Source organism: Salmo salar, chromosome ssa06 (genome assembly GCF_905237065.1).
Source record: "Salmo salar chromosome ssa06, Ssal_v3.1, whole genome shotgun sequence".
In the NCBI taxonomy this organism is placed as follows: domain Eukaryota; kingdom Metazoa; phylum Chordata; class Actinopteri; order Salmoniformes; family Salmonidae; genus Salmo; species Salmo salar.
The window spans coordinates 20,832,567-20,857,540 of record NC_059447.1 but is presented as its reverse complement, the minus strand read 5'-3'; the positions used below and the strand labels follow the sequence as shown (position 1 = coordinate 20,857,540).

Genomic DNA, 24,974 nt, shown 5'->3' with positions numbered 1-24,974 from the left:
AGGCGAGCAAAACCTCAAGACTTCCTTAGATATCGTGCACCAGCTGTTATTTAGAAAAATAAACTCAGCAAAAAAAGTAATGCTCTCTCACTGTCAACTGTTTATTTTCAGCAAACTTAACATATGTTCATACAAATATTTACACAACAAGATTCAACAACGGAGTCATAAACTGAACAAGTTCCACAGACATGTGACTAACAGAAATTGAATAATGTGTCCCTAAACAAAGGGTGGGTCAAAATCAAAAGTAACAGTCAGTATCTGGTGTGGCCACCAGCTGCATTAAGTACTGCAGTGCATCTCCTCCTCTTGGACTGCACCAGATTTGCCAGTTCTTACTGTGAGATGTTACCCCACTCTTCCACCAATGCACCTGCAAGTTCCCGGACATTTCTGGGGGGAATGGCCCTGGCCCTGGCCCTCACCCTCCGATCCAACAGGTTCCCAGACGTGCTCAATGGGATTGAGATCCGGGCTCTTTGCTGACCATGGCTGAACACTGACATTCCTGTCTTTCAGGAAATCACACAGAGAATGAGTAGTATGGCTGGTGGCATTGTCATGCTGGAGGGTCATGTCAGGATGAGCCTGCAGGAAGGGTACCGCATGAGGGAGGAGGATGTCTTCCCTGTAACGCATAGCGTTGAGATTGCCTGCAATGACAACAAGCTCAGTCCAATGATGCTGTGACACACCACCCCAGACCATGACAGACCCTCCAAATCGATCCCGCTCCAGAGTACAGGCCTCAGTGTAATGCTCATTCCTTCAACGATAAACACGAATCCGACCATCACCCCTGGTGAGACAAAACGGTGACTCGTCAGTGAAGAGAACTTTATGCCAGTCCTGGCCACATCTGCAGTCCTCATGCTTCGTTGCAGCATGCCTAAGGCACGTTCACGCAGATGAGCAGGGACCCTGGGCATCTTTCTTTTGGTGTTTTTCAGAGCCAGTAGAAAGGCTTCTTTAGTGTCCTACGTTTTCATAACTGTGACCTTAATTGCCTACCGTCTGTAAGCTGTTAGTGTCTTAAGGACTGTTCCTCAGGTGCATGGTCATTTAATTGTTTATGGTTCATTGAACAAACATGGGAAACCATGTTTAAACCCTTTACAATGAAGATCTGTGAAGTTATTTGGATTTTAACAAATTATCTTTCTATCCTGCCATTACAGCATATAACCAGCCAGCTGTATGTTGATACATTTAAGCATCTGTACCTTGGATGGTGCCCACATTGATCGTGTCCATGTTTATAAGTATCTGGATAGCTGTCTTTAAAAAACACACAGAAGGCCCCCCGAGTGGCGCAGTGGTCTAAGGCACTGCATCGCAGTGCTTGTGTCGTCACTACAGACCCGGGTTCGATCCCAGGCTGTCACAACCGGCTGCAACCTGGAGTCCCATAGGGCTGCGCACAATTGGCCCAGTGTTGTCTGGGTTAGGGGAGGGTTTGGGCGGGGGGGGCTTTACTTGGCTCATCGCACTCTAGTGACTCCTTGTGGTGGGCTGGGTGCCTGCAGGCTGACTTCAGTCGTCAGTTGAACAGTGTTTCCTCCGACACTGATGAAGCTGGCTTCCAGGAGGCGGATGTCAATTAGTGTAGTTTGGCGGGTCATGTTTTGGAGGATGCATGACTCGACCTTCGCCTCTACCGAGCGATGAGACAAGATCATAATAAGATCGCAATTGGGGAGAAAAAGGGGGTAAAATATTTTTAAAAGTAAACACACTGAGTTAAGAAGTTGAGAATAAAAACGGGCTTCTACTGAAATTAGGTCATGCCTAATAGTATCGCCGTGCACTACACTTTATTACACGGCGACAGGTTCAGTACACATCACTGCATTCTTAATCAGAAATTAGGCCTAGTTTAGCCCTCCTAGATCAGTGGTATTCGGAGTCGCTAGTGCTGTCACGTGGGAAATGCTTATGTTTCCACCCTAACAATGGGAGTCGTCCCAAGGCAGAAAGGCAGGCGACAAGTTTAGGCACAAAACAAGCCCATAGAAATGCAGTGGACTTATTTTGGCGAGAGTGAAACATCTCGCTTTGCCTCTTCCTCTCTGATACTATGCATGCATACAAGGACCGGACATTTTTCATTAAGAGCTTAATGGAAACATGCAACAATAGCAAGCCTATCGTCTTTCAGTCAAAAAGCTATAGCCTGTTATTAAACATGCAACTCCTATAATGAAGCAGCTAATAAAACGTCATTTTCAAACATTTACCCAAATGCAATTAGCGGGAAACACCGTTCTCAACAGAGCACCTAATGTGAGCAGTTCCATATGTGACAGAGATGAACATCTCTTTTAGAAACGTAGAAAGAGGGGGAATCTAATAGCAGCTACTATGATGGGTTGCTAATATGACTAGGATAATGCATTTGGCTTCTGGACAACAAAAGAAAGTTGATATGAAAACCAATAAAATAATTGCCTCCACGTTTCTATGGATGGATTTTCTCAAGGCTACTTTGACACAAGGTAAGACATGCCTGATTTATTTGAGGTAAAGTGAAAACATTCAGGTTTCAAGCTCACATTGCAAAGTGGTGGGTGATGTGCTGCCTTCCCTGTGGCTCAGTTGGTAGAGCATGGTGTTTGCAAAGCCAGCATGGTGTGTGCAACGCCAGGGTTGTGGGTTCGATTCCCACGGGGGGCCAGTACAAAGAAAATAAAAAAATAATAAATGCATAAAATGAAATGTATGTATTCACTACTGTAAGTCGCTCTGGATAAGAGCGTCTGCTAAATGACTAAAATGTAAAAATGTAGTCAACGGTAGATGGCCTATGCAGCTGAATTCACTCCAGTAGCCTACACAGGCTTTTTGAGAAGCTACTCTTGTGCTGTCTGACAGATGGTAGGCTATTCCGCTCCTCAAACTAGGCTGTGTATGCTGTGCGCGTGTGATAAATTAAAATGCATGACGACTAACAAATACACACGAGCCAATTTTTAATTCCACAAATTTACTCTATAGACCGATAAGCAAGACCGGTGAAATGTGTTTTTGGGGGCTAACTGATTAACCGGTAACATCCCTAATGCAAACATATTTGAGAAAGATTATTAGAAAAATACAATATCATTGAGTAAATGTATTTATTGGTGCTTTGATAAGATATTTGAATTGAAGGTTATTTGTGGATGTGAATCTAAATGTACTTATTTATTTTAAGGTTGTTTCGATTTGGGGTGGGGTGGGGTTGCCAGAAATTCTGGCCAACAAAATGGGGTTACCCCGGTCTCAGGGATGGCTAACTCTGGAAATTCCTTTTGTCTTTACAGAGTTAGGTGAATCTGCTTTTAGTTTTTTTGCACCTTACTTGTGAAAAAATGTATAATGTTTGTTTTCTATGACTGTTTTGTATCTCTGCTTTTCATGTTGTATTAATGTGTATATTTTTGTAATTACAGGCCTCTTCTTTATAAGAGATCTTGGTCTTAGTATGACTCCCTGCTAAAATAAAGGTTAAATAAATGTTTTTGTATGACACCATTCTGTCCTCTTCCCCCTTACTGTGGGCCTCCCGGTTACATAACAGTGTGTGTGAGCTGTTCACTGTTCACTGCACAAACATTGGGCTGCGGTCAATGGAGCAGCACTGTTCCCATACAGCATCGTACGCAGAACCCACACATGATTTTCTGTGGGTTACTTAATAAGGCCTGAGGGGGTGTGTGGTATATGGCCAATATACCCCGGCTAAGGACTGTTCTTGTGCACGACGCAATACCACAACCCCCCGAGGTGCCTTATTGCTATTATAAACTGGTTACCAATGTAATTAGAGCAGTAAAAAAATAAATAATAATGTGTTATACCCGTCGTACTGCATACGGTCTGATATACCACAGCTGTCAGCCAATCAGCATTCAGGGCCCAAACCACCCAGTTTATAATGAGCTTTTTACTATGTGAGATTATTAAGCAACAGGATTGTTGCCCGTCTCACACATTGATTCTCTCGTACTGTAAAACGCATCACAATCTCACGCTGGTTTGTTTGGCTTCTGGTCTGTGTTGCTGGATCCTGCTGATGTTTTTACTAGTGTTGCCATGCCAGATCTTTCTCTCTTGCTCCCTCTGGCTGTGTGATTTAGCAGGCATGTCTTTGTTTAGACTGCATCCCACTACTGTCTGTGTCTGTGAGCATTCCTCTTTTCCCAAGTTATTTAAATCAGAATTTTGTTGAATTATTTTTTGCGGAAGCATAACAAAACAGTGGAACAAAAATGTATGAATCTGTTTCTAAGGAATTTGTCAGAGAGCGGTATAGTCAGCTTATTTTGCTGTGTTTTTAAGCCTTTGTCTTTTTAGTAGGTCGTTTTTTTTTTTTTAAATGTATTTAAAAAATATATATATATGTTTTACCCTCACCATGTTTTCTACACTTACACATACATTAACATATTGGTAATTGAGCAGATGCTGTTATCCAGAGCGACTTACAAGCCTCTTTTACTTGGTATAATAGGTTAGCTTGTGTCCATTTCAGGTGGACCTTTTGTAGTGCCCGAAAATAAATAAAATGATAATTTACTAGCATGGTAAAAATGATCATGCATTTAATGAATTAAGTGGCAGAGCGGCAGTAGGCTCTTTGCTGACTATCACGTTTATTATGTAAGCACCAGTACAGAGATTATGACCAGAATACATCTCTTTTCCATAATGCACCTGATGCCTGTCGTTGCAAATCTGATCCTCTTGCTACTTGGCCTCTCTTCATACGGATTGAGCCCTGACCTTTTTGAGCACTTCCCCTCTGTTGCTAATACTTAAGATGCTAGCCTACAAAACTGCTAATGTTGAGCCAGGAAATTAATGAGTACAGTACTTAGCTTCTTAGCAGCCTAGCATGCTAAAACAGTTGAGGCAATACATGAATATAGTACTTAGCTAGCATGCTTAATGGTGCTTGCTAGCTATTACTGAGCTGAGGAAATTAATGAGTTGAGTAATTAGCTAGCATACCATGCTAAACAGTGCTAGCTGGCTTATGCTAATGCTACGGGGGGAAAAAAATGTATGAAATGTATTCACTACTGTAAGTCGCTCTGGATAAGAGCGTCTGCTAAATGACTAAAATGTAAAATGTAAATGCTAGACTGAGGAAGTGGGTGAGTGGAGTTTGTCATAGGGGCTGGAAGCGTAGACATAATAGACGGTCAGGGTGGAATGTAAATGTGAGAAGAAGTCACGGCTAGGTCAGTAGGATGGGTGGGGGGGTTACAGAGGGAAGAGTAGCTCTAAAACTTGCCTATTTTTCCAGGGTTAGGATGTGATTGTCCTTATAAACACTAATCTAAGATCAGTTAGTGGGCTTTGCCTTAAGCCTACTAATGCTTAAGATCGAGGGATGATGAGCTGATGATGCCTCGGTATCATCAATAGACTGCTAAGTATATGAATGTGTGTGTGTTGAATAAATCAGCTTCTGCCTGGTCCCCTAACCTCCTGCCGCCTCTCTCTTCCCTCCACAGTGCCAGACTCAGCCAAGCCCGGCCCCACCCCTCCTCCTCCCCCCGCCAACCCCAGTGCCACCCCGTCTGTGCCCCCCACCAGTGGCAGTAATGGCAAGCGCGCCCCTTCCAGTGCCCAGCAGCAGTCCCAGCCCTCGCCCGCCCAACAGCGTTACCCGCCAAGAGAGATCCCTCCGCGCTTCCGCCAGCAGGAGCACAAGCAGCTGCTGAAGAGGGGTCAGCCGCTGCCCCCTGGGACCCTTCCAACTGTACCAGGACGACCCGAACCTGACTCGAGTCAGAAATCCTCTGGTGCATCGCACACAGGTTAGCACTTCACTTTGAGCTTTTTCCTTTGTGACCTTTTGACCTCTGGGAATGTTCCACAATCCTGAACTTGACTACAGTCGACAGTCCAACTTGTTTTCTCTGTGATTATGTGTTGTACATTTATTTAGTGGAGCTTTTCCGGGATTCCTGTCTTATATTGATGATAGTTCAAGTGTTTTCCCCATATTTTGTTTAGTTTGCCACTTTGCATTCTCCTTTTAGGTATGTTTAGTGTATGCCATTGTCACCTTGCCTGTTTCCTTGGGTCTGCTGTGTACCACACTGTGCTTCAGACTGCAGTCTAGTTTACCTGCAGGGCTGTGTGCACCGCTGTGTGGGAGGATCTGTTGTTGTGTTCCTTGTTTGTTTTGAATGTGCTCGACCTGGCCTGGGATTCTAAATAGAGAGAGTAAATTACAGCAGGCAGCCACTGTGGAGGGGCGGAGAGTAAACACATCTGGCATGTGTGTGAGAGAGAGATTTGATCTGATTTAAACAACCTGAAGACCAGTCTAAAGATTTCAACTCAGTCATTATTAGTTTCTATAAGTAAAGTTTGTGTCTGCAGGGTTTTTTTCTGCATAGAAAAGTATTGGGCGGGCTGCCTAATAGTGTTGCATGGTATACCGACCCTTCTGTATTTTTTCAATACTAGAACATGAAAAATGGTTTGGTACTGGAATTTATTTTACTTCCGGTACTTCTGTCAAATGTGTCTCATTGATCAAGTCTGTCTACCAGCGCAGCCAATGTCCACCTTATAGTGCGAGTGCACCGTGCCTGCTCCACTTAGCCTGTACTGGGTGTCTGGGCTGCATCATGTTAGCTCCCCACTCATGCTGCACTGGGAGTCTGGGCTGCATCATGTTAGCTCCATACTCATGCTGTACTGGGAGTCTGGGCCACATCATGTTAGCGCCCCACTCATGCTGCACAGAAGTTAACACACTTGAATGGTGCAGCACTTTACAATGCAAGAAGATACCAGTCGCTTCCAGCTTTGTAGGCTAACGTTTCTTGCTAGCTTACAGCTGACGCTACAGTGGTTCCTCCTTTAAAAGTTGCAGCATACCTTGCAGGCTGATGCAGAATTCTATGGTACGTCATTTAATTGTCAGCTAGTTTGACCACCAGAGGGCATCTTTGAGAAGCATAGTCTTCAATATTGGCATTACTAGAGAATTTAAAACCTTTTCTGTAAGAGCATAGTATATGGGATTGATTTTAAGAAATTTAACGTGATTAATATTATGGTGTTTCTATTCCAAGAAAAATGAAACCCCCAGGGTTTCTGTTAGGATGTAACGGAAAATATGGCGCTGTACAACGTGACAGTCGGGAGTAGGCTACAGTACTAAGAGCGTAAGAGGATTGGAGGATTCTAAATTAATATCTAAGGGGCATAACATTTCCACACCCTAATTGTAGTGTAACCAATACCCAAACGGAGATTCAGTGAAAATAAAAAATCTAATTGATTTGTCAAGACCAGTCCCCATGTTGTTTCATAGCAGCACGAAAGGATGCTGAAATAGCTACTGTTTCAAATCATATTGCTTCTAACTTCAATATGCTTTTTAAATAAGGATGGAACGGAAAATATGGCGCTGTACAACGTGACGGTCGGGAGTAGGCTACAGTACTGGGCTATTCAGCTAAAGAATCCCCGTGTCGTGCTGGCACGCGGGAGTCCGGGGTTCAATTCCTTGACGGGGAGGAAGGAGCTGTCCTTGTAAATAAGAATTTGTTCTTAACCTCTCTAGGCTAGGCGGGACGAATTCGTCCCACCTACGTAACAGCCACGGCTATCCTGTGGCGCGATTTTCAAAACCTTAAAAATCCTATTACTTCAATTTCTCAAACATATGACTATTTTACAGCCATTTAAAGATAAGACTCTCGTTAATCTAACCACACTGTCCGATTTCAAAAAGGCTTTACAACGAAAGCAAAACATTAGATTATGTCAGCAGAGTACCAAGCCAGAAATAATCAGACACCCATTTTTCAAGCCAGCATATAATGTCACCAAAACCCAGAAGACAGCTAAATGCAGCACTCACCTTTGATGATCTTCATCAGATGACAACCCTAGGACATTATGTTATACAATACATGCATGTTTTGTTCAATCAAGTTCATATTTATATCAAAAACCAGCTTTTTACATTAGCATGTGACGTTCAGAACTAGCATACCCCCCGCAAACTTCCGGGGAATTCGCTAACATTTTACTAAATTACTCACGATAAACGTTCACAAAAAGCATAACAATTATTTTAAGAATTATAGATACAGACCTCCTCTATGCACTCGATATGTCCGATTTTAAAATAGCTTTTTGGTGAAAGCACATTTTGCAATATTCTAAGTACATAGCCCAGGCATCACGGGCTCGCTATTTAGACACCCGGCAAGTTTAGCACTCACCATAATCATATTTACTATTATAAAAATGTCATTACCTTTTGTTGTCTTCGTCAGAATACACACCCAGGACAGCTACTTCAATAACAAATGTTGGTTTGGTCCAAAATAATCCATCGTTATATCCGAATAGCGGCGTTTTGTTCGATGCGTTCCAGACACTATCCGAAATAGTAAAGAAGTGTCACGCGCTTGGCGCAATTCGTGACAATAAAATTCTAAGTATTCCATTACCGTACGTCGAAGCATGTCAACCGCTGTTTAAAATCAATTTTTACGACATTTTTCTCGTAGAAAAGCGATAATATTCCGACAGGGAATCTCCTTTTCGGCAAACAGAGGAAAAAATCCCAAAGGCGGGGCGGTCGGGGTCACGCGCATAAGCTAGTGTCTCTTGATGGGCCACTTGAGAAAGGCGATAATGTGTTTCAGCCTGGGGCTGGAATGACGACATTCTGTTTTTTCCCGGGCTCTGAGAGCCTATGGAAGACGTGGGAAGTGTCACGTTAGAGCAGAGATCCTTAGTAAATGATAGAGATGGAAAAGAAGTTCAACAAATGGTCAGACAGGCCACTTCCTGTAAAGGAATCTCTCAGGTTTTGACCTGCCATTTGAGTTCTGTTATACTCACAGACACCATTCAAACAGTTTTAGAAAATTTAGGGTGTTTTCTATCCATATGTAATAAGTATATGCATATTCTAGTTACTGAGTAGGAGTGGTAACCAGATTAAATCGGGTATGTTTTTTATCCAGCCGTGTCAATGCTGCCCCCTAGCCCTAACAGGTTAACTGACTTGCCTAGTTAAATAAAGGTTACACTAAAAGCACAACATTTCTACACCCTAATTGTATAATTGTAGTCTTCTAACCAGTACCGAAACTAAATTTATCAAGACCAGTCCCAATGGTGCTAAAATAGTTGGAGGCTATTGCTTCAAATCCTATTGCTTCTAACTTCAATATGCTCTTTAAATAAATAAGACCTACACCACTTTTAACAGCACATTACTCAACACTAGTGAGACTCATGTCGCCTACGGTAGGCCTACAGTATATAGGCAAATATGACGTGACTCTCCGCCAATAATTACATATTGGGGGGATTCTAAATTAATTAATGAATTAAAACCAAAAGCCGCCCCATGGATCTCTTGGTGGCGGCTGGCACGGGTATCAAAACTGCATCTGTAGCAACACATTTTGCAGTGTCTTAGACAGCTGCGCCACTCGGTAGGCCCAAACGAAAGTGAGTGATTTGTTATCTGAATAAAGGCCCTCTGAATTTTTCACGCCATTATTAGTTACATTGTTTTAGTTTGAATGTGCAGACTGGCACTAAGAACAGTGGGATTGTTTCCCTAGTCAGCGCCATTATTAGTGCAATGCCCCTTAACCTCTATGGGCTAGGTGGGACGCTTGCGTCCCACCTACTCAACAGCCAGTGTAATCCCGTGGCGCGTTATGCAAATACCTTAGAAATGCAAAACCTTCAATTTTTCGAACATATGACTATTTTACACCATTTTAAAGATAAGACTCTCGTTAATCTAACCACACTGTCCGATTTCAAAAAGGCTTTACAACGAAAGCAAAACATTAGATTATGTCAGCAGAGTACCCAGCCAGAAATAATCAGACACCCATTTTTCAAGCTAGCATATAATGTCACAAAAAACAAAACCACAGCTAAATGCAGCACTAACCTTTCATGCCTTACCTTTGACGAGCTTCTTCCGTTGGCACTCCAATATGTCCCATAAACATCACAAATGGTCCTTTTGTTCGATTAATTCCATCGTTATATATTCAAAATGTCAATTCATTTGGCGCGTTTGATCCAGAAAAACACCGGTTCCAACTAGCGCAACATGACTACAAAATATCAAGATACCTGTAATCTTTCTCCAAACATTTCAAACAACTTTCCTAATATAACTTTAGGTATTTTTTAATGTAAATAATTGATCAAATTTAAGACGGGATAAACTGTGTTCAATACAGGACGGAAACAAAGTGGAGCGAGCTTTCAGGTCATGCGCCTCTAACAAACAGTACACTTCACTCGACCCTCGATCTGAACAGGGCTTCTTCATTTCTCAAAAGAAAAACATCAACCAATTTCTAAAGACTGTTGACATCCAGTGGAAGCGATAGGAACTGCAAGCAAGTGCCTTAGAAATCTAGATTCCCATTGAAAACCCATTGAAAAGAGTGACCTCAACAACAACAAAATTCCTGGATGGTTTGTCCTCGGGGTTTCGCCCGCCAAATAAGTTCTGTTATACTCAGACATCATTCAAACAGTTTTAGAAACTTCAGAGTGTTTTCTATCCAAATCTACTAATAATATGCATATCCTATCTTCTGGGCCTGAGTAGCAGGCAGTTTACTTTGGGCACACTTTTCATCAGGACGTGAAAATACCGCCCCCTAGCCCAAAGAAGTTAACTACCGTTCCACAAGTGCATGTTCATTAATTGTTTATGGTTCATTGAACAAACATGGGAAACAGTGTTTAACCTCTTACATCTAGACGTTCCGCTAGCGGAACACCTGCTCCAATATCCAATGATAGGCGTGGCGCGAATTACAAATTCCTCAAAAATACAAAAACTTCCATTTTTCAAACATATGACTATTTACCAGCATTTTAAAGACAAGACTCTCCTTTATCTAACCACACTGTCCGATTTCAAAAAGGCTTTACAGCGAAAGCAAAACATTAGATTATGTCAGCAGAGTACCCAGCCAGAAATAATCAGACACCCATTTTTCAAGCTAGCATATAATGTCACAAAAAACAAAACCACAGCTAAATGCAGCACTAACCTTTGATGATCTTCATCAGATGACACACCTAGGACATTATGTTATACAATACATGCATGTTTTGTTCAATCAAGTTCATATTTATATCAAAAACCAGCTTTTTACATTAGCATGTAACGTTCAGAACTAGCATACCCCCCGCAAACCTCCGGTGAATTTACTAAATTACTCACGATAAACGTTCACAAAAAACATAATTATTTTAAGAATTATAGATACAGAACTCCTTTGTGCAATCGAGGTGTCCGATTTTAAAATAGCTTTTCGGTGAAAGCACATTTTACAATATTCTGAGTAGATAGCCCAGCCATCACGGCTAGCTATTTAGACACCCACCAAGTTTAGCCCTGACCAAACTCCGATTTACTATTAGAAAAGTTTGATTACCTTTGGTGTTCTTCGTCAGAATGCACTCCCAGGACTGCTACTTCAATAACAAATGTTGGTTTGGTTCAAAATAATCCATTGTTATATCCAAATAACGGCGTTTTGTTCGTGCGTTCAAGACACTATCCGAAGTGTAAATAAGGGTCACGAGCATGGCACATTTCGTGACAAAAAATGTCTAAATATTCCATTACCGTACTTCGAAGCATGTCAACCGCTGTTTAAAATCAATTTTTATGCCATTTTTCTCGTAAAAAAGCGATAATATTCCGACCGGGAATCTGCGTTTAGGTAAACAGACGAGAGCCTGAGTCTCACAGTACTGTAACCAGCCACTATCCAAACGCGCTACTTTTTTTCAGCCAGAGCCTGCAAAGCCACGATTCAGCTTTTTGCCTCCTTCTGAGAGCCCATGGGAGCCGTAGGAAGTGTCACGTAACAGCAGAGATCCCCTGTAATGGATAGAGATAATCAAGAAGGGCAAGAAATTGTCAGACAGGGCACTTCCTGCATGGAATCTTCTCAGGTTTTGGCCTGCCAAATGAGTTCTGTTATACTCAGACACCATTCAAACAGTTTTAGAAACTTTGGAGTGTTTTCTATCCAAAGCTAATAATTATATGCATATTCTAGTTTCTGGGCAGGAGTAATAATCAGATTAAATCGGGTACGTTTTTTATCCGGCCGTGAAAATACTGCCCCCTAGCCATAACAGGTTAAACCTTTTACAATGAAGATCTGTGAAGTTATTTGGATTTTTACAAATTATCTTTGAAAGACAGGGTCCTGAAAAAGGGACGTTTCTTTTTCTGCTGAGTTTATATTGTCCTGCTAATAACAGGGTTAATGATATATCTGTGAGAATATCCAAGGCGCTTTTATATCATTCTAAATTAATCATAATCACTTTGTTTTAAATAAAATATTTTGTTTTCAAATAACGTAAAATGAGCGGGGGGGAAGGCCGTTCTTGAACATGGGGTGAGACAGTGTTACTAATTTGTAAATAAAGCCAGTTTGTTATTTAGAATTGTTTATTTATGCTTTTAGAGGGAGAGAAACCAAAAACCTACAGTCACCTCAAGGATCTCCCAGTCGAGGCTGGCACGGGTATTGAACCAGCAGCCGTAGCAACACAGCTTGCACTGCGATGCAGTGTCTTGTACAACATGACTGGTCGGGAGTAAGCTACAGTACTACAGAGACACAGTAGCGCCTTGGGACCCAAACGCATAATCAGTGCTCTAACGTCACCTTGCGCTGGTCTGGAGAAATGAAGTAGTGATGCAGGGTACCGTACTAAACCACAAATAACCTCTAAGTCCCGCAGCATAATCGCAAAACTTTTAGTGGAGCAACTACTGTAACATCTATTCACTACCCTAATTCTTTGTTTGTGATAATATGCAAACTATAACGCAAAATATGCTGATTGCGAAGATGATTGCCAACAAAACTTGAATTCACTTAAACTTCTTATGGCTTGAATCCCATTAGCGGGATCGATATGAAGACAGCCAGTGAAAGTGCAGGGCGGCAAATTCAAAACAACAAAAATCTCATAATTAAAATTCCTCAAACATACAAGTATTATACACCATTTTAAAGCTTTACATCTTGTTAATCCAGCCACAGTGTCTGATTTCAAAAAGGCTTTATGGCAAAAGCAAAACATATGATTTATGTTAGGTCAGCGCCTACACACACAAAAACACAGCCATTTTCCAGCCAAAGAGAGGAGTCACAAAAAGCAGAAATGGAGAGAAAATGAATCACTAACCTTTGATGATCTTCATCAGATGACACTCCTATGACTTCTTGTTACACAATACATGTATGTTTTGTTTGATAAAGTTCATATTTATATCCAAAAATCTCAGTTTACATTGGCGCATTATGTTCAGTAATGTTTTGCCTCCAAAACCGCCGGTGAGAGCCACATCAATTTACAGAAATACTCATCATAAATGTTCATGAAAATACAAGTGTTATGCATGGAACTTTAGATAAACTTCTCCTTAATGCAACCGCTGTGTCAGATTTAAAAAAAATCTTTACCAAAAAAGCAATAATCTGAGTACGGCGCTCAGACACAAAAACATGCCAAGCAATATATCTGCCATGTTGGAGTCAACAATAGTCAGAAATGGCATTATAAATATTCACTTACCTTTGATGATCTTCATCAGAATGCACTCCCAGGAATCCCAGGTCCACAATAAATGTTTGATTTGTTCGATAAAGTCCATCCTTTATGTCCAAAAACCTCCTTTTTGTTCGCGCCTTCAGTTCACAAATCCAAATTCAGGACGCGCAGGTCAGACGAAAACTCAAAAATATACATTACAGTTCGTAGAAACATGTCAAACGATGTATAGAATCAATCTTTAGGATGTTTTTATCGTAAATCCGCAATAAAGTTTCAACCGGAGAAATCCTTTGTCTTCAAAAAATGCTATGGAACTGAGGTACCTCTCACGTGAGCGCGCATGCCTGAGGCTCATGCCCTGCTGGCAGTGTTCTGACTCCAGTAGCTCTTATTCATCATCACTTTACAGTAGAAGCCTCAAACAAGGTTCTAAAGACTGTTGACATCTAGTGGAAGCCTTAGGAAGTGCAACATGACCCCACATACACTGTAGTTTGAATAGGGAGTTAATTGAACTCCTACAGACCACTTCCTGTTTGGATTTTTTCTCAGGTTTTTGCCTGCCATATGAGTTCTGTTATACTCACAGACATTATTCAAACAGTTTTAGAAACTTCAGTGTGTTTTCTATCCAAATCTACTAATAATATGCATATCTTAGTTTCTGGGAGTGAGTAGCAGGCAGTTTACTCTGGGCACGTCAGTCATCCAAGATACTCAATACTGCCACCATCCATTAGAAGTTAATCGGTCTCTCCAAAAGATTCTGTTGCCTCTGCGAACTGACTGTGTATGTGAATATGGCTTCGACTGGCTGCCCCCCCCCCTTTGCCTCATGAATGACGTCATTACTGGTTAAAAAGAGAGCGCACACTTTTATAAAATAACTTATTCTAAGCAAATTGTGTTGATCAGTACAAGAAAATAAGGCCCAAATAAAAGGGAAACTGATCAGTTGTCTTCTGTAGCCCCATGAAAATCAGCCAACATGCTAAATAATGCATGCAAACACTCCTATTGAATATGCATTCCCTTTTATTGTGAATAGGCCTAGGCCACATCATGATTTACCCAGATTATCAATAGAGATACAAAAATTAAAACTTGCACCCCTTGGGGTACCAAGGACCGAGTTTGGGAAACGCTGGATTATGCGTACATGGCTGTCTCTGAAAAATATTGAACTCAAAAGATGCCCAACAGAGCAGTAGCTGAGATTATCTGTCTGGATCAAGTGTCATTCTGGGACTTTGGCTAACATGCAAATAATGTTCGGAATGGAAAAAACTTTTCAGTGTAAACTAAAACAAAATCGAAGGTAAACCCAAAAGATATTGGACCTATGGAACAAAATAAAAGCTAGACAGTCAGGGAGAATCTAAAATGTAAAAATGATGCCTTGAGGAGTATTTTTGTTATGGCATGAGGCCCCCATTGATTTTGTTATAATGTTGAGTCTCTCCGATTAGCGTAAACCATGGCAAAATGTGTAGAATTGCAGGAAATGTGCTTTAAAATTGCACATTTGTCTCTGTGTTATGGCTAAATGTGTAGAATTGCAGGAGATTTGCGTTAACTGCTAAATCTTATCTCCGACACCTGGCTAAATGTTTAGAATTGCAGGAAATTGGCATTAAAACGGTTACATTTTGTCACTGTGGCCAACAGGAGGGCCTCTAAATGTTTTCTTTGGCCACGCCCACCACCTAAGCCCCATTTTGATCCGGAAAAAACTGGTCTGTGTGTAGTGTTTCAAACATTCAGTGATTCAGCAGGTCAGATATTTGATAGTTTGTAGTCTAGATACATTTCCTGTTAAGATTTCATGTTTGTCCTTCATTTCCTTTTTCTGAAAATGTAACATTTTTGGCACTTGTTTTTCTTGTTTGCTGGTTAGAGGGAGTCTCTGAAAGAGTTCTGTTGTGTGTTAGTACTGTCTGAAGAGCTTTGAGTTGTGCTGACCAGAGCTATTTCCTGTAATGGTGGAGCTATGAAGACCTGGCAGGGCCTGAGTGGGACTGATCTGGCACAGATAAAGAGGGGGAGCAGGGTAGAGAAGGAAAGAGGGAGAGAAGGGGAAATAATTGGTGAGAGGGAAGAATAGAGGGAGAGAGTGCAGGTCAGAGAGGGGTTTTTATTTATTTTTAGTGGTATTGTGTGTTGTCCTGTAAACTCTTGCAATGTTATACCTCTTGGTCAGGTCGTTATTGTAAATGACAATTGTTTCTCAATTGACTTATCTGGTTAAATAAAGAAGTAATAGAGAGTTGAAGAGAGCGAAGTGGGGGGGGGCGTGGAGAGCAAGGAAATCTGAGTGAAATGAGAGGGCGAGAGGCCCAGGTCTGTGGGCTGTGTGACTCATGACTTACGGTAAAAGCTCATGATTCACTTCACTCCTTTGGCAGACTTCTCTGCTCACTCGCGCGCTCTCTGTCTCTCTTTCTCAGGGCTGCTGGGATAGGCCAGGGAGACACTGTAGGCCGCAAGATGGTGCTGGACCAGCATACAGCTCTATCTCCTCTGACACGCTACACTACAGTACAGACACGTAGCATACAGAGTCGTACAGCTCATATGCATGCTCCCTCCCACCCGCTCTCTCTTTAACACATACATACATATAGCCATGCATATTGTCACCTGTTGCATGTGTTTATGATGGTACTGAGGATGACCACTGGCTACTGGCCTTCTACAGACACATCAGGCTCCGTTAGTGCAGTCCTGAGCCCCCACTACAGGTTCTAGAGAGAGGTCCTCTATTTCCCATGTCTCTCTGTCTGCCGTAGCCCTTTACACTCATAGACATTGGAATGCAGTGGCATGTACAGTAACATGCTATACATGACTTCAGACCTCAGGGTCTCCACTTCACAGCTCTGTAGGGGTTTTGACTGACAGCCGTTCTGAACTTGAGCACCGCGCACGACAAGAAGTTTCCCCCATCCCTCCCGCATTTTTTATTGTCTGAGTAAATTAAGAGGACTCGATGTACAGTATTTTTGAAAGATGAGACATTAAGGATTATAATAAATACAGCTTTGATGTCATACAAGCAAGCCAAACACCCGGGAGTCCAAATGTGCACTTCACATTTCCATATCATAAAAGGAATGGAATATACAGTGTCAACATTTATGATCGCTGTATTTGATGTACAGTTAGTTACAAGATGACATGGCGTTGTACCCTGGGTTGTCCTGAACACAATGAGCCTGTGTTTGTTGTATTGTGGAGAACATTTGCCACAGACCACGCATCTGAATGCACTTATGTTCACCAACATTACGATCTGCTTCTCTGAACTGCCTTGGATTACGTAAACAACAACTGTAATTGTGTGATGGCGGGGATGCAGGCCTGTATTCCAAACAAAACACCAAGTGTGCTTGTCCTAGTTCCTCAACAGCACAGTTAGGAGAGCTAAAACAAATGCACCTTTTTGTTGAAGACTCTTCTTTCAGTCATAAAAGTGCATTGAAATGACTTACTGTGCAGACCTTGGAGATGTGTGGGCTCTTGGAGACACTAGTTTGACCTCTCACTCAAACCTTGTCATTTTTTTGTCTTATGTTGCACCTACCCCAAATTATTACATTTAAATTTACATTTTCAACAAATGCCGCAAAAAGAACAGTCAATGTAAAGTACACATAAATAGGGCTGTGACGGTAATTGATTAACCCTGTAACTGACCGTTATGGATGAAGCCCGTCATGAAAATTAATTAACCATCAGAACCATTTTAAATAGGCCTACAATCAGGTTGGGAAAAATATTTCAGATGAACTTTAAGGTAGATCAACTTGGCTTAATAGCTGGAGTATTTACTAATAACTATAAGCCATTGTTTTGCTAACTTAGTCTATTAAACTGTCTAGGTCTCCTCTTTCCAACAGTTGTTTTTAGCTCCAGCAGCTAAACCTCTAGATGCACAGGGGTGTAGAGCGCTAGTGTTCTTCTAGCCTACACTGCACGTTTTCATTCCTTGCTAGTAGATAAATAAATCTGTTTTCTTTTTAAAAAGGTTGGGTGTGTCTGACTTAATTCATTATTCAACAGCAGTCGACAAGGTTGTTCTGGCTCTGAGGCCTATAATGCGCCAGTGTTGTGTCAAATGGACAATGTGCCAGTCCTCTCCAACCTGGCATGGTATAATTTGATACGGAATCGTTTCTTCATTTTCTAGACTAATCAACGCTGATAAATAGGCTATGGACATGTTGTGTGTATTTGTTTCTATTTTAATGATAGTATGACATTGTCAATCACAGCTCTTTCTCCAATTCATACTTTCCTTGCCAATTCATTATCTTATAGCCTACTTTCAGAAAGCCTATGGTAGGCCTAGGTTTTTAATGTTTTAAGGAAGGGAGAAATATTTGCTCTTGACTGACATACTGGTGGCTTTGATTGACGGGTCCTTTTACAGGGTGTGTGTGTGAGTTCGCTGATTCTCTCTGCTGGCCTATATGTCCATTCAGAAAGTTTGCTGAAGTAGCCTGTCTGGAATCTATCTAATAAGAATCAAATGCTCCTGTCATGATTTACTCTTGTAAAAGGCCTATTGTCAGTAGCTTAGGCTACATTATTTCTCTCATTGTGGGAGTCTTCTCTTAATATTTATAAGTAATAACCTAAATAATAATAATGAAACGCCATGATAATAATGAAGTGTATTGGCTTGTTCCAAATATGTTTATTAATTAAGAAGCATGTCCATGTACAAACAGAATTGTGACCTCCCCTTTGTACATAGGGCTTTTAAGGCCTAAGACAACAGTAACATTGAAACAAAATGGACACACAAACCAGTAACGTGGTGTATCGAAACACTGAAATTGCACATTTCTTTTGAGTCTGATAGCCTGTGTGTTAAATTGTCACATTTTGGTATTGACATTTCTTAATTGGAATACTAGACTTATATTTAGAGGTAATAATAACTTGAATAATAATAATAAATGAAATGCTATTGATGATAAAGTGTAATGGTAATAGTGAAGTTGCAGAGAAAAGACACACACGTTTCTTTTGAGTGGCTTGGCAAATCACCCTAACCTCAACTTCCAACACCGTCACAGCCCTAAACAAAATCAACGGTGTAATATTTGGATTCCGTCTTGTCAGGTGAACAGTTGTCCTCACTTTTAGACTAATCATTTTCCCATAATCTCCAAATGGTTTTCTTTTGATTGCTACCATGGTTATGCATTTGCTTTCCATATTTCTTCTGTAAGAAACATTTTAAATTTAGCCCTATCCATACAGGCCAATTTCCACAAGTGTATGTACAGGGTTAAAGATCCCCTCTTGAAGCAGTGTGTCACCCACTCGATGTATTGATTTGAAAGTATTACCCCTCACCCTATAGGGCAGCACATGCGCCAGGCTGTGGGTGTGCAGGATGTTACTTAACGGCCCATACGGAGTGCTACGCGGTCCCGTAACCAGATCCCATCCCGCTTCTGTTTCTCTCTCTCACACTCTCTCTACCTACCGCTCTTTCACTCTACCTACAGAGCATTCGGAAAGTATTCATACTTGACTTTTCCCACATTTTGTTACGTTACAGCCTTATTCTAAAATTGATTAAATAAAAAAAAAATCATCAATTTACACACACTACCCCATAATGACAAAACGAAAACAGGTTTCAAATAAATGTTTGAAAATGTATTAAAAATAAATAGATACCTTATTTACATAAGTACAGTGCATATCAGAGAAAAAAACAAGGTTGAAGGAATTGTCTGTAGAGCTCCGAGACAGAATGTGTCGAGGCACATATCTGGGGAAGGGTACCAAAACATTTCTGTAGCATTTGAAGTTCCCCAAGAACACAGTGGCCTCCATCATTCTTAAATGGAAGAAGTTTGGAACCATCAAGACTCTTCCTAGAGCTGGCCGCCCGGCCAAACTGCGCAATCGGGGGAGAAGGGCCTTTGTCAGGGAAGTAACCAAGAACCAGATGGTCACTCTGACAGAGCTCCTCTGTGGAGATGGTTGTCCTTCTGGATGGTTCTCCCATCTCTGCAGCACTCCACCAATCAGACCTTTATGATAGAAGGGCCAGACAGAAGCCACTCAGTAAAAGGCACATGACAGCCCGCTTGAATTTTGCCAAAATGCGCCTAAAGGACTCTCAGACCATGAGAAACTAGATTCTCTGGTCTGATGAAACCAAGATTGAACTCTTTGGTCTGAATTAAAGACCTGCTCCAGAGCACTCAGGACCTCAGACTGCGGCGATGGTTCACCTTCCAACAGGACAACAACCCTAAGCACACAACTAAGACAATGCAGGAGTGGCTTCGGGACAAGTCTCTGAATGTCCTTGAGTGGCCCAGCCACAGTCCAGACTTGAACCTGATCGAACGTCTCTGGAGAGACCTAAAAATAGCTGTGCAGCAACACTCCCCATCCAACCTGACAGAGCTTGAGAGGATCTGCAGAGAAGAATGGGAGAAACTCACCAAATACTTGTGTGCCAAGCTTGTAGCGTCACACCCAAGAAGACTCAAGGCTGTAATCGCTGCCAAAGGTGTTTCAACAAAGTACTGAGTGAAGGGTCTGAATACTTACACTACCGTTCAAAAGTTTGGGGTCACTTAGAAATGTCCTTGTTTTCCATGAATACATACATACATGAATAGGAAATATAGTCAAGCCGTTGACAAGGTTATAAATAATGATTTTTAATTGAAATAATAATTGTGTCCTTCAAACTTTGCTTTCGTCAAAGAATCCTCCATTTGCAGCAATTACAGCCTTGCAGACCTTTGGCATTCTAGTTGTAAATTTGTTGAGGTATTCTGAAGAGATTTCACCCCATGCTTCCTGAAGCTCCTCCCAGAAGTTGGATTGGCTTGATTGGCACTTCTACGTACCATACGGTCAAGCTGCTCCCACAACAGCTCAATAGGGTTGAGATCAAGTGACTGCTGGCCACTCCATTACAGACAGAATACCAGCTGAGTGCTTCTTCCCTAAATAGTTCTTGCATAGTTTGGAGCTGTGCTTTGGGTCATTGTCCTGTCGTGGGAGGAAATTGTCTCCAATTAAGCACCGTTCACAGGGTATGGCATGGCATTGCAAAATGGAGTTATAGCCTTCCTCCTTCAAGATCCATTTTACAAATCTCCCACTTTATCACCACCAAAGCACCCCCAGACCATCACATTGCCTCCACCATGCTTGACGGATGGCGTCAAGCACTCCTCCAGCATCTTTTCATTTTTTCCTCCTCTCACGAATGTTCTTCTTTGTGATCCGAACACCTCAAACTCGGATTTGTCTGTCAATAACACTTTTTCCCAATCTTCCTCTGTCCAGTGTCTGTGTTCTTTTGCACATCTTAATCTTTTCTTTTTATGGCTTTTTCTTTTCAATTCTGCCTGGAAGGCCAGAATCCTCGAGTCGCCTCTTCACTGTTGACGTTGAGACTGGTGTTTTGCGGGTACTATTTAATGAAGCTGCCAGTTGAGGACCTGTTTCTCAAACTAGACACTCTAATGCACTTGTCCTCTTGCTCAGTTGTGCACCAGGGCCTCCCACTCCTCTTTCTATTCTGGTTAGAGCCAGTTTGCGCTGTTCTGTGAAGGGAGTAGTACACAGCGTTGTACGAGATCTTCAGTTTCTTGGCAATTTCTCGTATGGAATAGCCTTCATTTCTCAGAACGAGAATAGACGGACGAGTTTCAGAAGGACTTTTTTCTAGCCATTTTGAGCCTGTAATCGAACCCACATATTCTGATGCTCCAGATTCTCAACTAGTCTAAAGAAGGCCAGTTGTATTGCTTCTTTAACCTGTTATGGCTAGGGGGCAGTATTTTCACGGCTGGATAAAAAACATACCCGATTTAATCTGGTTACTACTCCTGCCCAGTAACTAGAATATACATATAAATATTGGCTTTGGATAGAAAACACTCCAAAGTTTCTAAAACTGTTTGAATGGTGTCTGTGAGTATAACGGAACTCAAATGGCAGGTCAAAACCTGAGAGATTCCTTTACAGGAAGTGGCCTGTCTGACCATTTCTTGAACTTCTTTGCCATCTCATTCAATTACAAAGGATCTCTGCTCTAACGTGACACTTCCTACGTCTTCCATAGGCTCTCAGAGCCCGGGAAAAAACAGAATGTCGTCATCCCAGCCCCAGGCTGAAACACATTATCGCCTTTGTCAAGTGGCCGATCAAGGGACTGTGGGCTAAGGCGCGTGCCCTGGCTGCCCCCGTCTTTGTGATTTTTCCTCTGTTTGCCGAAAAGGAGATTCCCGGTCGGAATATTATCGCTTTTTTACGAGATAAATTGCATAAAAATTGATTTTAAACAGCGGTTGACATGCTTCGAAGTACGGTAATGGAATATTTAGATTTTTTTTGTCACGAATTGCGCCATGCACCATTTCGAATTGCACCATTTCGGATAGTTTCTGGAACGCACGAACAAAACGCCGCTATTCGGATATAACGATGGATTATTTGGGACCAAACCAACATTTGTTATTGAAGTAGCAGTCCTGGGAGTGCATTCTGACGAAGACAACAAAGGTAATAACATTTTTGTTATAGTAAATCTGATTTTGGTGAAGGCTAAACTTGCCGGGTGTCTAAATAGCTAGCCCGTGATGGCTGGGCTATGTACTTAGAATATTGCAAAATGTGCTTTCACCAAAAAGCTATTTTAAAATCGGACATATCGAGTGCATAGAGGAGTTCTATATCTATAATTCTTAAAATAATTGTTATGCTTTTTGTGAACGTTTATCGTGAGTAATTTAGTAAATTCACCGGCAGTGTTCGGTGGGAATGCTAGTCACATGCTAGTCACATGCTAATGTAAAAAGCTGGTTTTTGATATAAATATGAACTTGATTGAACAAAACATGCATGTATTGTATAACATAATGTCCTAGGTGTGTCATCTGATGAAGATCATCAAAGGTTAGTGCTGCATTTAGCTGTCTTCTGGGTTTTTGTGACATTATATGCTAGCTTGAAAAATGGGTGTCTGATTATTTCTGGCTGGGTACTCTGCTGACATAATCTAATGTTTTGCTTTCGCTGTAAAGCCTTTTTGAAATCGGACAGTGTGGTTAGATAAAGGAGAGTCTTGTCTTTAAAATGCTGTGAAATAGTCATATGTTTGAAAAAGTGTTTGTATTTTTGAGGAATTTGTAATTCGCGCCACGCCTATCATTGGATATTGGAGCAGGTGTTCCGCTAGCGGAACGTCTAGATGTAAGAGGTTAAACCTCAAAAACGATACACATTTGAAATGTCCTGCATTGCAGGAAAGTTGTCCTGCAACAGGGTGATCAAATTAAGAGCCTACATCTGTAGTTGGCTTTTATGAGGGTGTTTTGCTTTGCTTTTTAAAGTATGGCTGTGTCCTCATAACAGCACTCATAGAAGTGTTACCTTTACATATTTTAGCAGTAGGGTTGTTGTGCATTAACGCCTCTGCAGTAAGCTCTATCCCAATGATACTAGATACAATTCTACAGTGTAGGAGTCATCTACCAGTTTCTTAGCAAGCTGAAACCACTGCATAACACTGGAAGCTGTAGGACCCCAGCAATAGGCTGCCATTCTAGTGTCTGTCTGTTGGTGTCTCCCTCTCTCATTGAGCTGAGGACCCAGCCTGTCTTCTCTGTGGCCCAATGCCCGCCAGTGGTGTCGCCAGATTGTGTCCTGTCGCATTTACGTCACGTCGTCACACACAACAGTAGAACAGGGACACAGAGGAGGTTGTTGTGTAAGACCTTCTCTGTCTTCCCTCACACTGCCCCCTCCCCTCTGCCCGTCTAAACTTTTTGTAACCGTACAGTGATGGGCTCCACACACACACACACACACACACACTACTTGGGTACTGTATTATTAGACGACCTGTGCCACCTGGGGCTTTAGTCAATAGTCATTTGTCTCAGCACTTCTTCAGATTTCTATCTATAAATTGCACTCCACTGAATCTATTAGAACAGGTATGGTCAATAATGCAAGACTCGGTGGCCTTGAACAAGCTGAGACAAACATCCAGCTATCTCTACTTCATAGTAGTCAAAGCAATACAAGGACGTCCCTGCTGTATGTAATGCTGCCTTTTTCTGCAATCAGTTGTTTACCCAAATTACAGTTTGTTGTTATGGTAATCTCCGTGTTTGCATGGCCTGCTTTGCTTTGTTTTCGTCTCAGACCCAATGTTTGTTGCTCTTCTATAATCAAGATGATGTTGAATAAAGTCTGACACTCGAAGTTGCAGCTTTTCTGGGCATCATCTCCTCGTAGCATACTGGGCTTGTGCCTTACTCAGGGGGAGTGTGTCGACAGGACAGCACACAATTGAGTTGAGCATGTTTTCATCTAATATTGTTTCTCTATGGGCCAATAGTCATGAGACTGTAGGCTAGACTAATCATGGGAATGGTAGAGGAGGTTTGATGGTGGGGGTGCAGCAGTGTGTGTATGGTAAGGAATAGTGCGTGTCGTTTGTCTGGTTGGAAGGATTGAAAGAGCAGCGGGGCTTTCTCTCTACAAGCCTCTCCTCTCCTGCCCCCGGGGGACTTCATTATGCCTGGACCAACCCAGCTGAGACCTGACAAACACATCCATCTCTTCTTCACTCTCTTCCACTCTTTCTCTCCTTCACTTTTTCTCATTCTCTGTGCTGACTGGGACTAGCCATCGCTCCTCCTGCTCTCACTCTTTCACACTCTCTTCCTCTCCTCATCTCCCTCACTCTTTCACACTCTCTTCCTCTCCTCATCTCCCTCACTTTCACACTTTCTTCCTCTCCTCATCTCCCTCACTTTCACACTTTCTTCCTCTCCTCATCTCCCTCACTTTCTTCCTCTCCTCATCTCCCTCACTTTCACACTTTCTTCCTCTCCTCATCTCCCTCACTTTCACACTCTCTTCCTCTCCTCATCTCCCTCTCCTCATCTCCCTCACTTTCACACTCTTCCTCTCCTCATCTCCCTCTCCTCATTTACCTCACTTTCACACTCTCTCACCCTACAAACCCAACTTGTTGAAACAAAACGAAAGGAAAAGTTACTAAACAAAAACCTTAACAACCACAACAGCAATGTCTAGGCTGAGATTGCAATTCACCATCCGTCCGCGTTTCTGGAAAACAGCAACGACGTAGTGGATTGGAGGTTTGGGTAAGCGCCATCCAGACAGTTTGTATGAAGGGCATTATTTATAAACAAAGCACCAATCAGAGGGGCTTTGATGACCTCACTGCACGTTGACACACACACCACACACACACATGGTGGAAAAGGCTGGGGCCTGGGTTTCCACATAAGGAACCACTGTTCTTCTGGTGGGATTTTGATGTATTGTGTGTTGGA

General features: G+C 41.9%; 1 protein-coding gene across 8 annotated transcripts in view; it reads left to right on the top strand.

The window, feature by feature from the left end:
* Window positions 1–24,974, top strand: part of LOC106601827 (trinucleotide repeat-containing gene 6C protein) — a 103,402-nt gene that overhangs the window by 51,297 nt on the left and 27,131 nt on the right. For all 8 annotated transcript variants that reach the window (XM_045719938.1, XM_045719937.1, XM_045719943.1 and 5 more), the window contains exon 4: window positions 5,505–5,810. In XM_045719938.1, coding sequence (XP_045575894.1) covers window positions 5,505–5,810 — 306 coding nt within the window. The remainder of the gene's footprint in view (window positions 1–5,504; window positions 5,811–24,974) is intronic.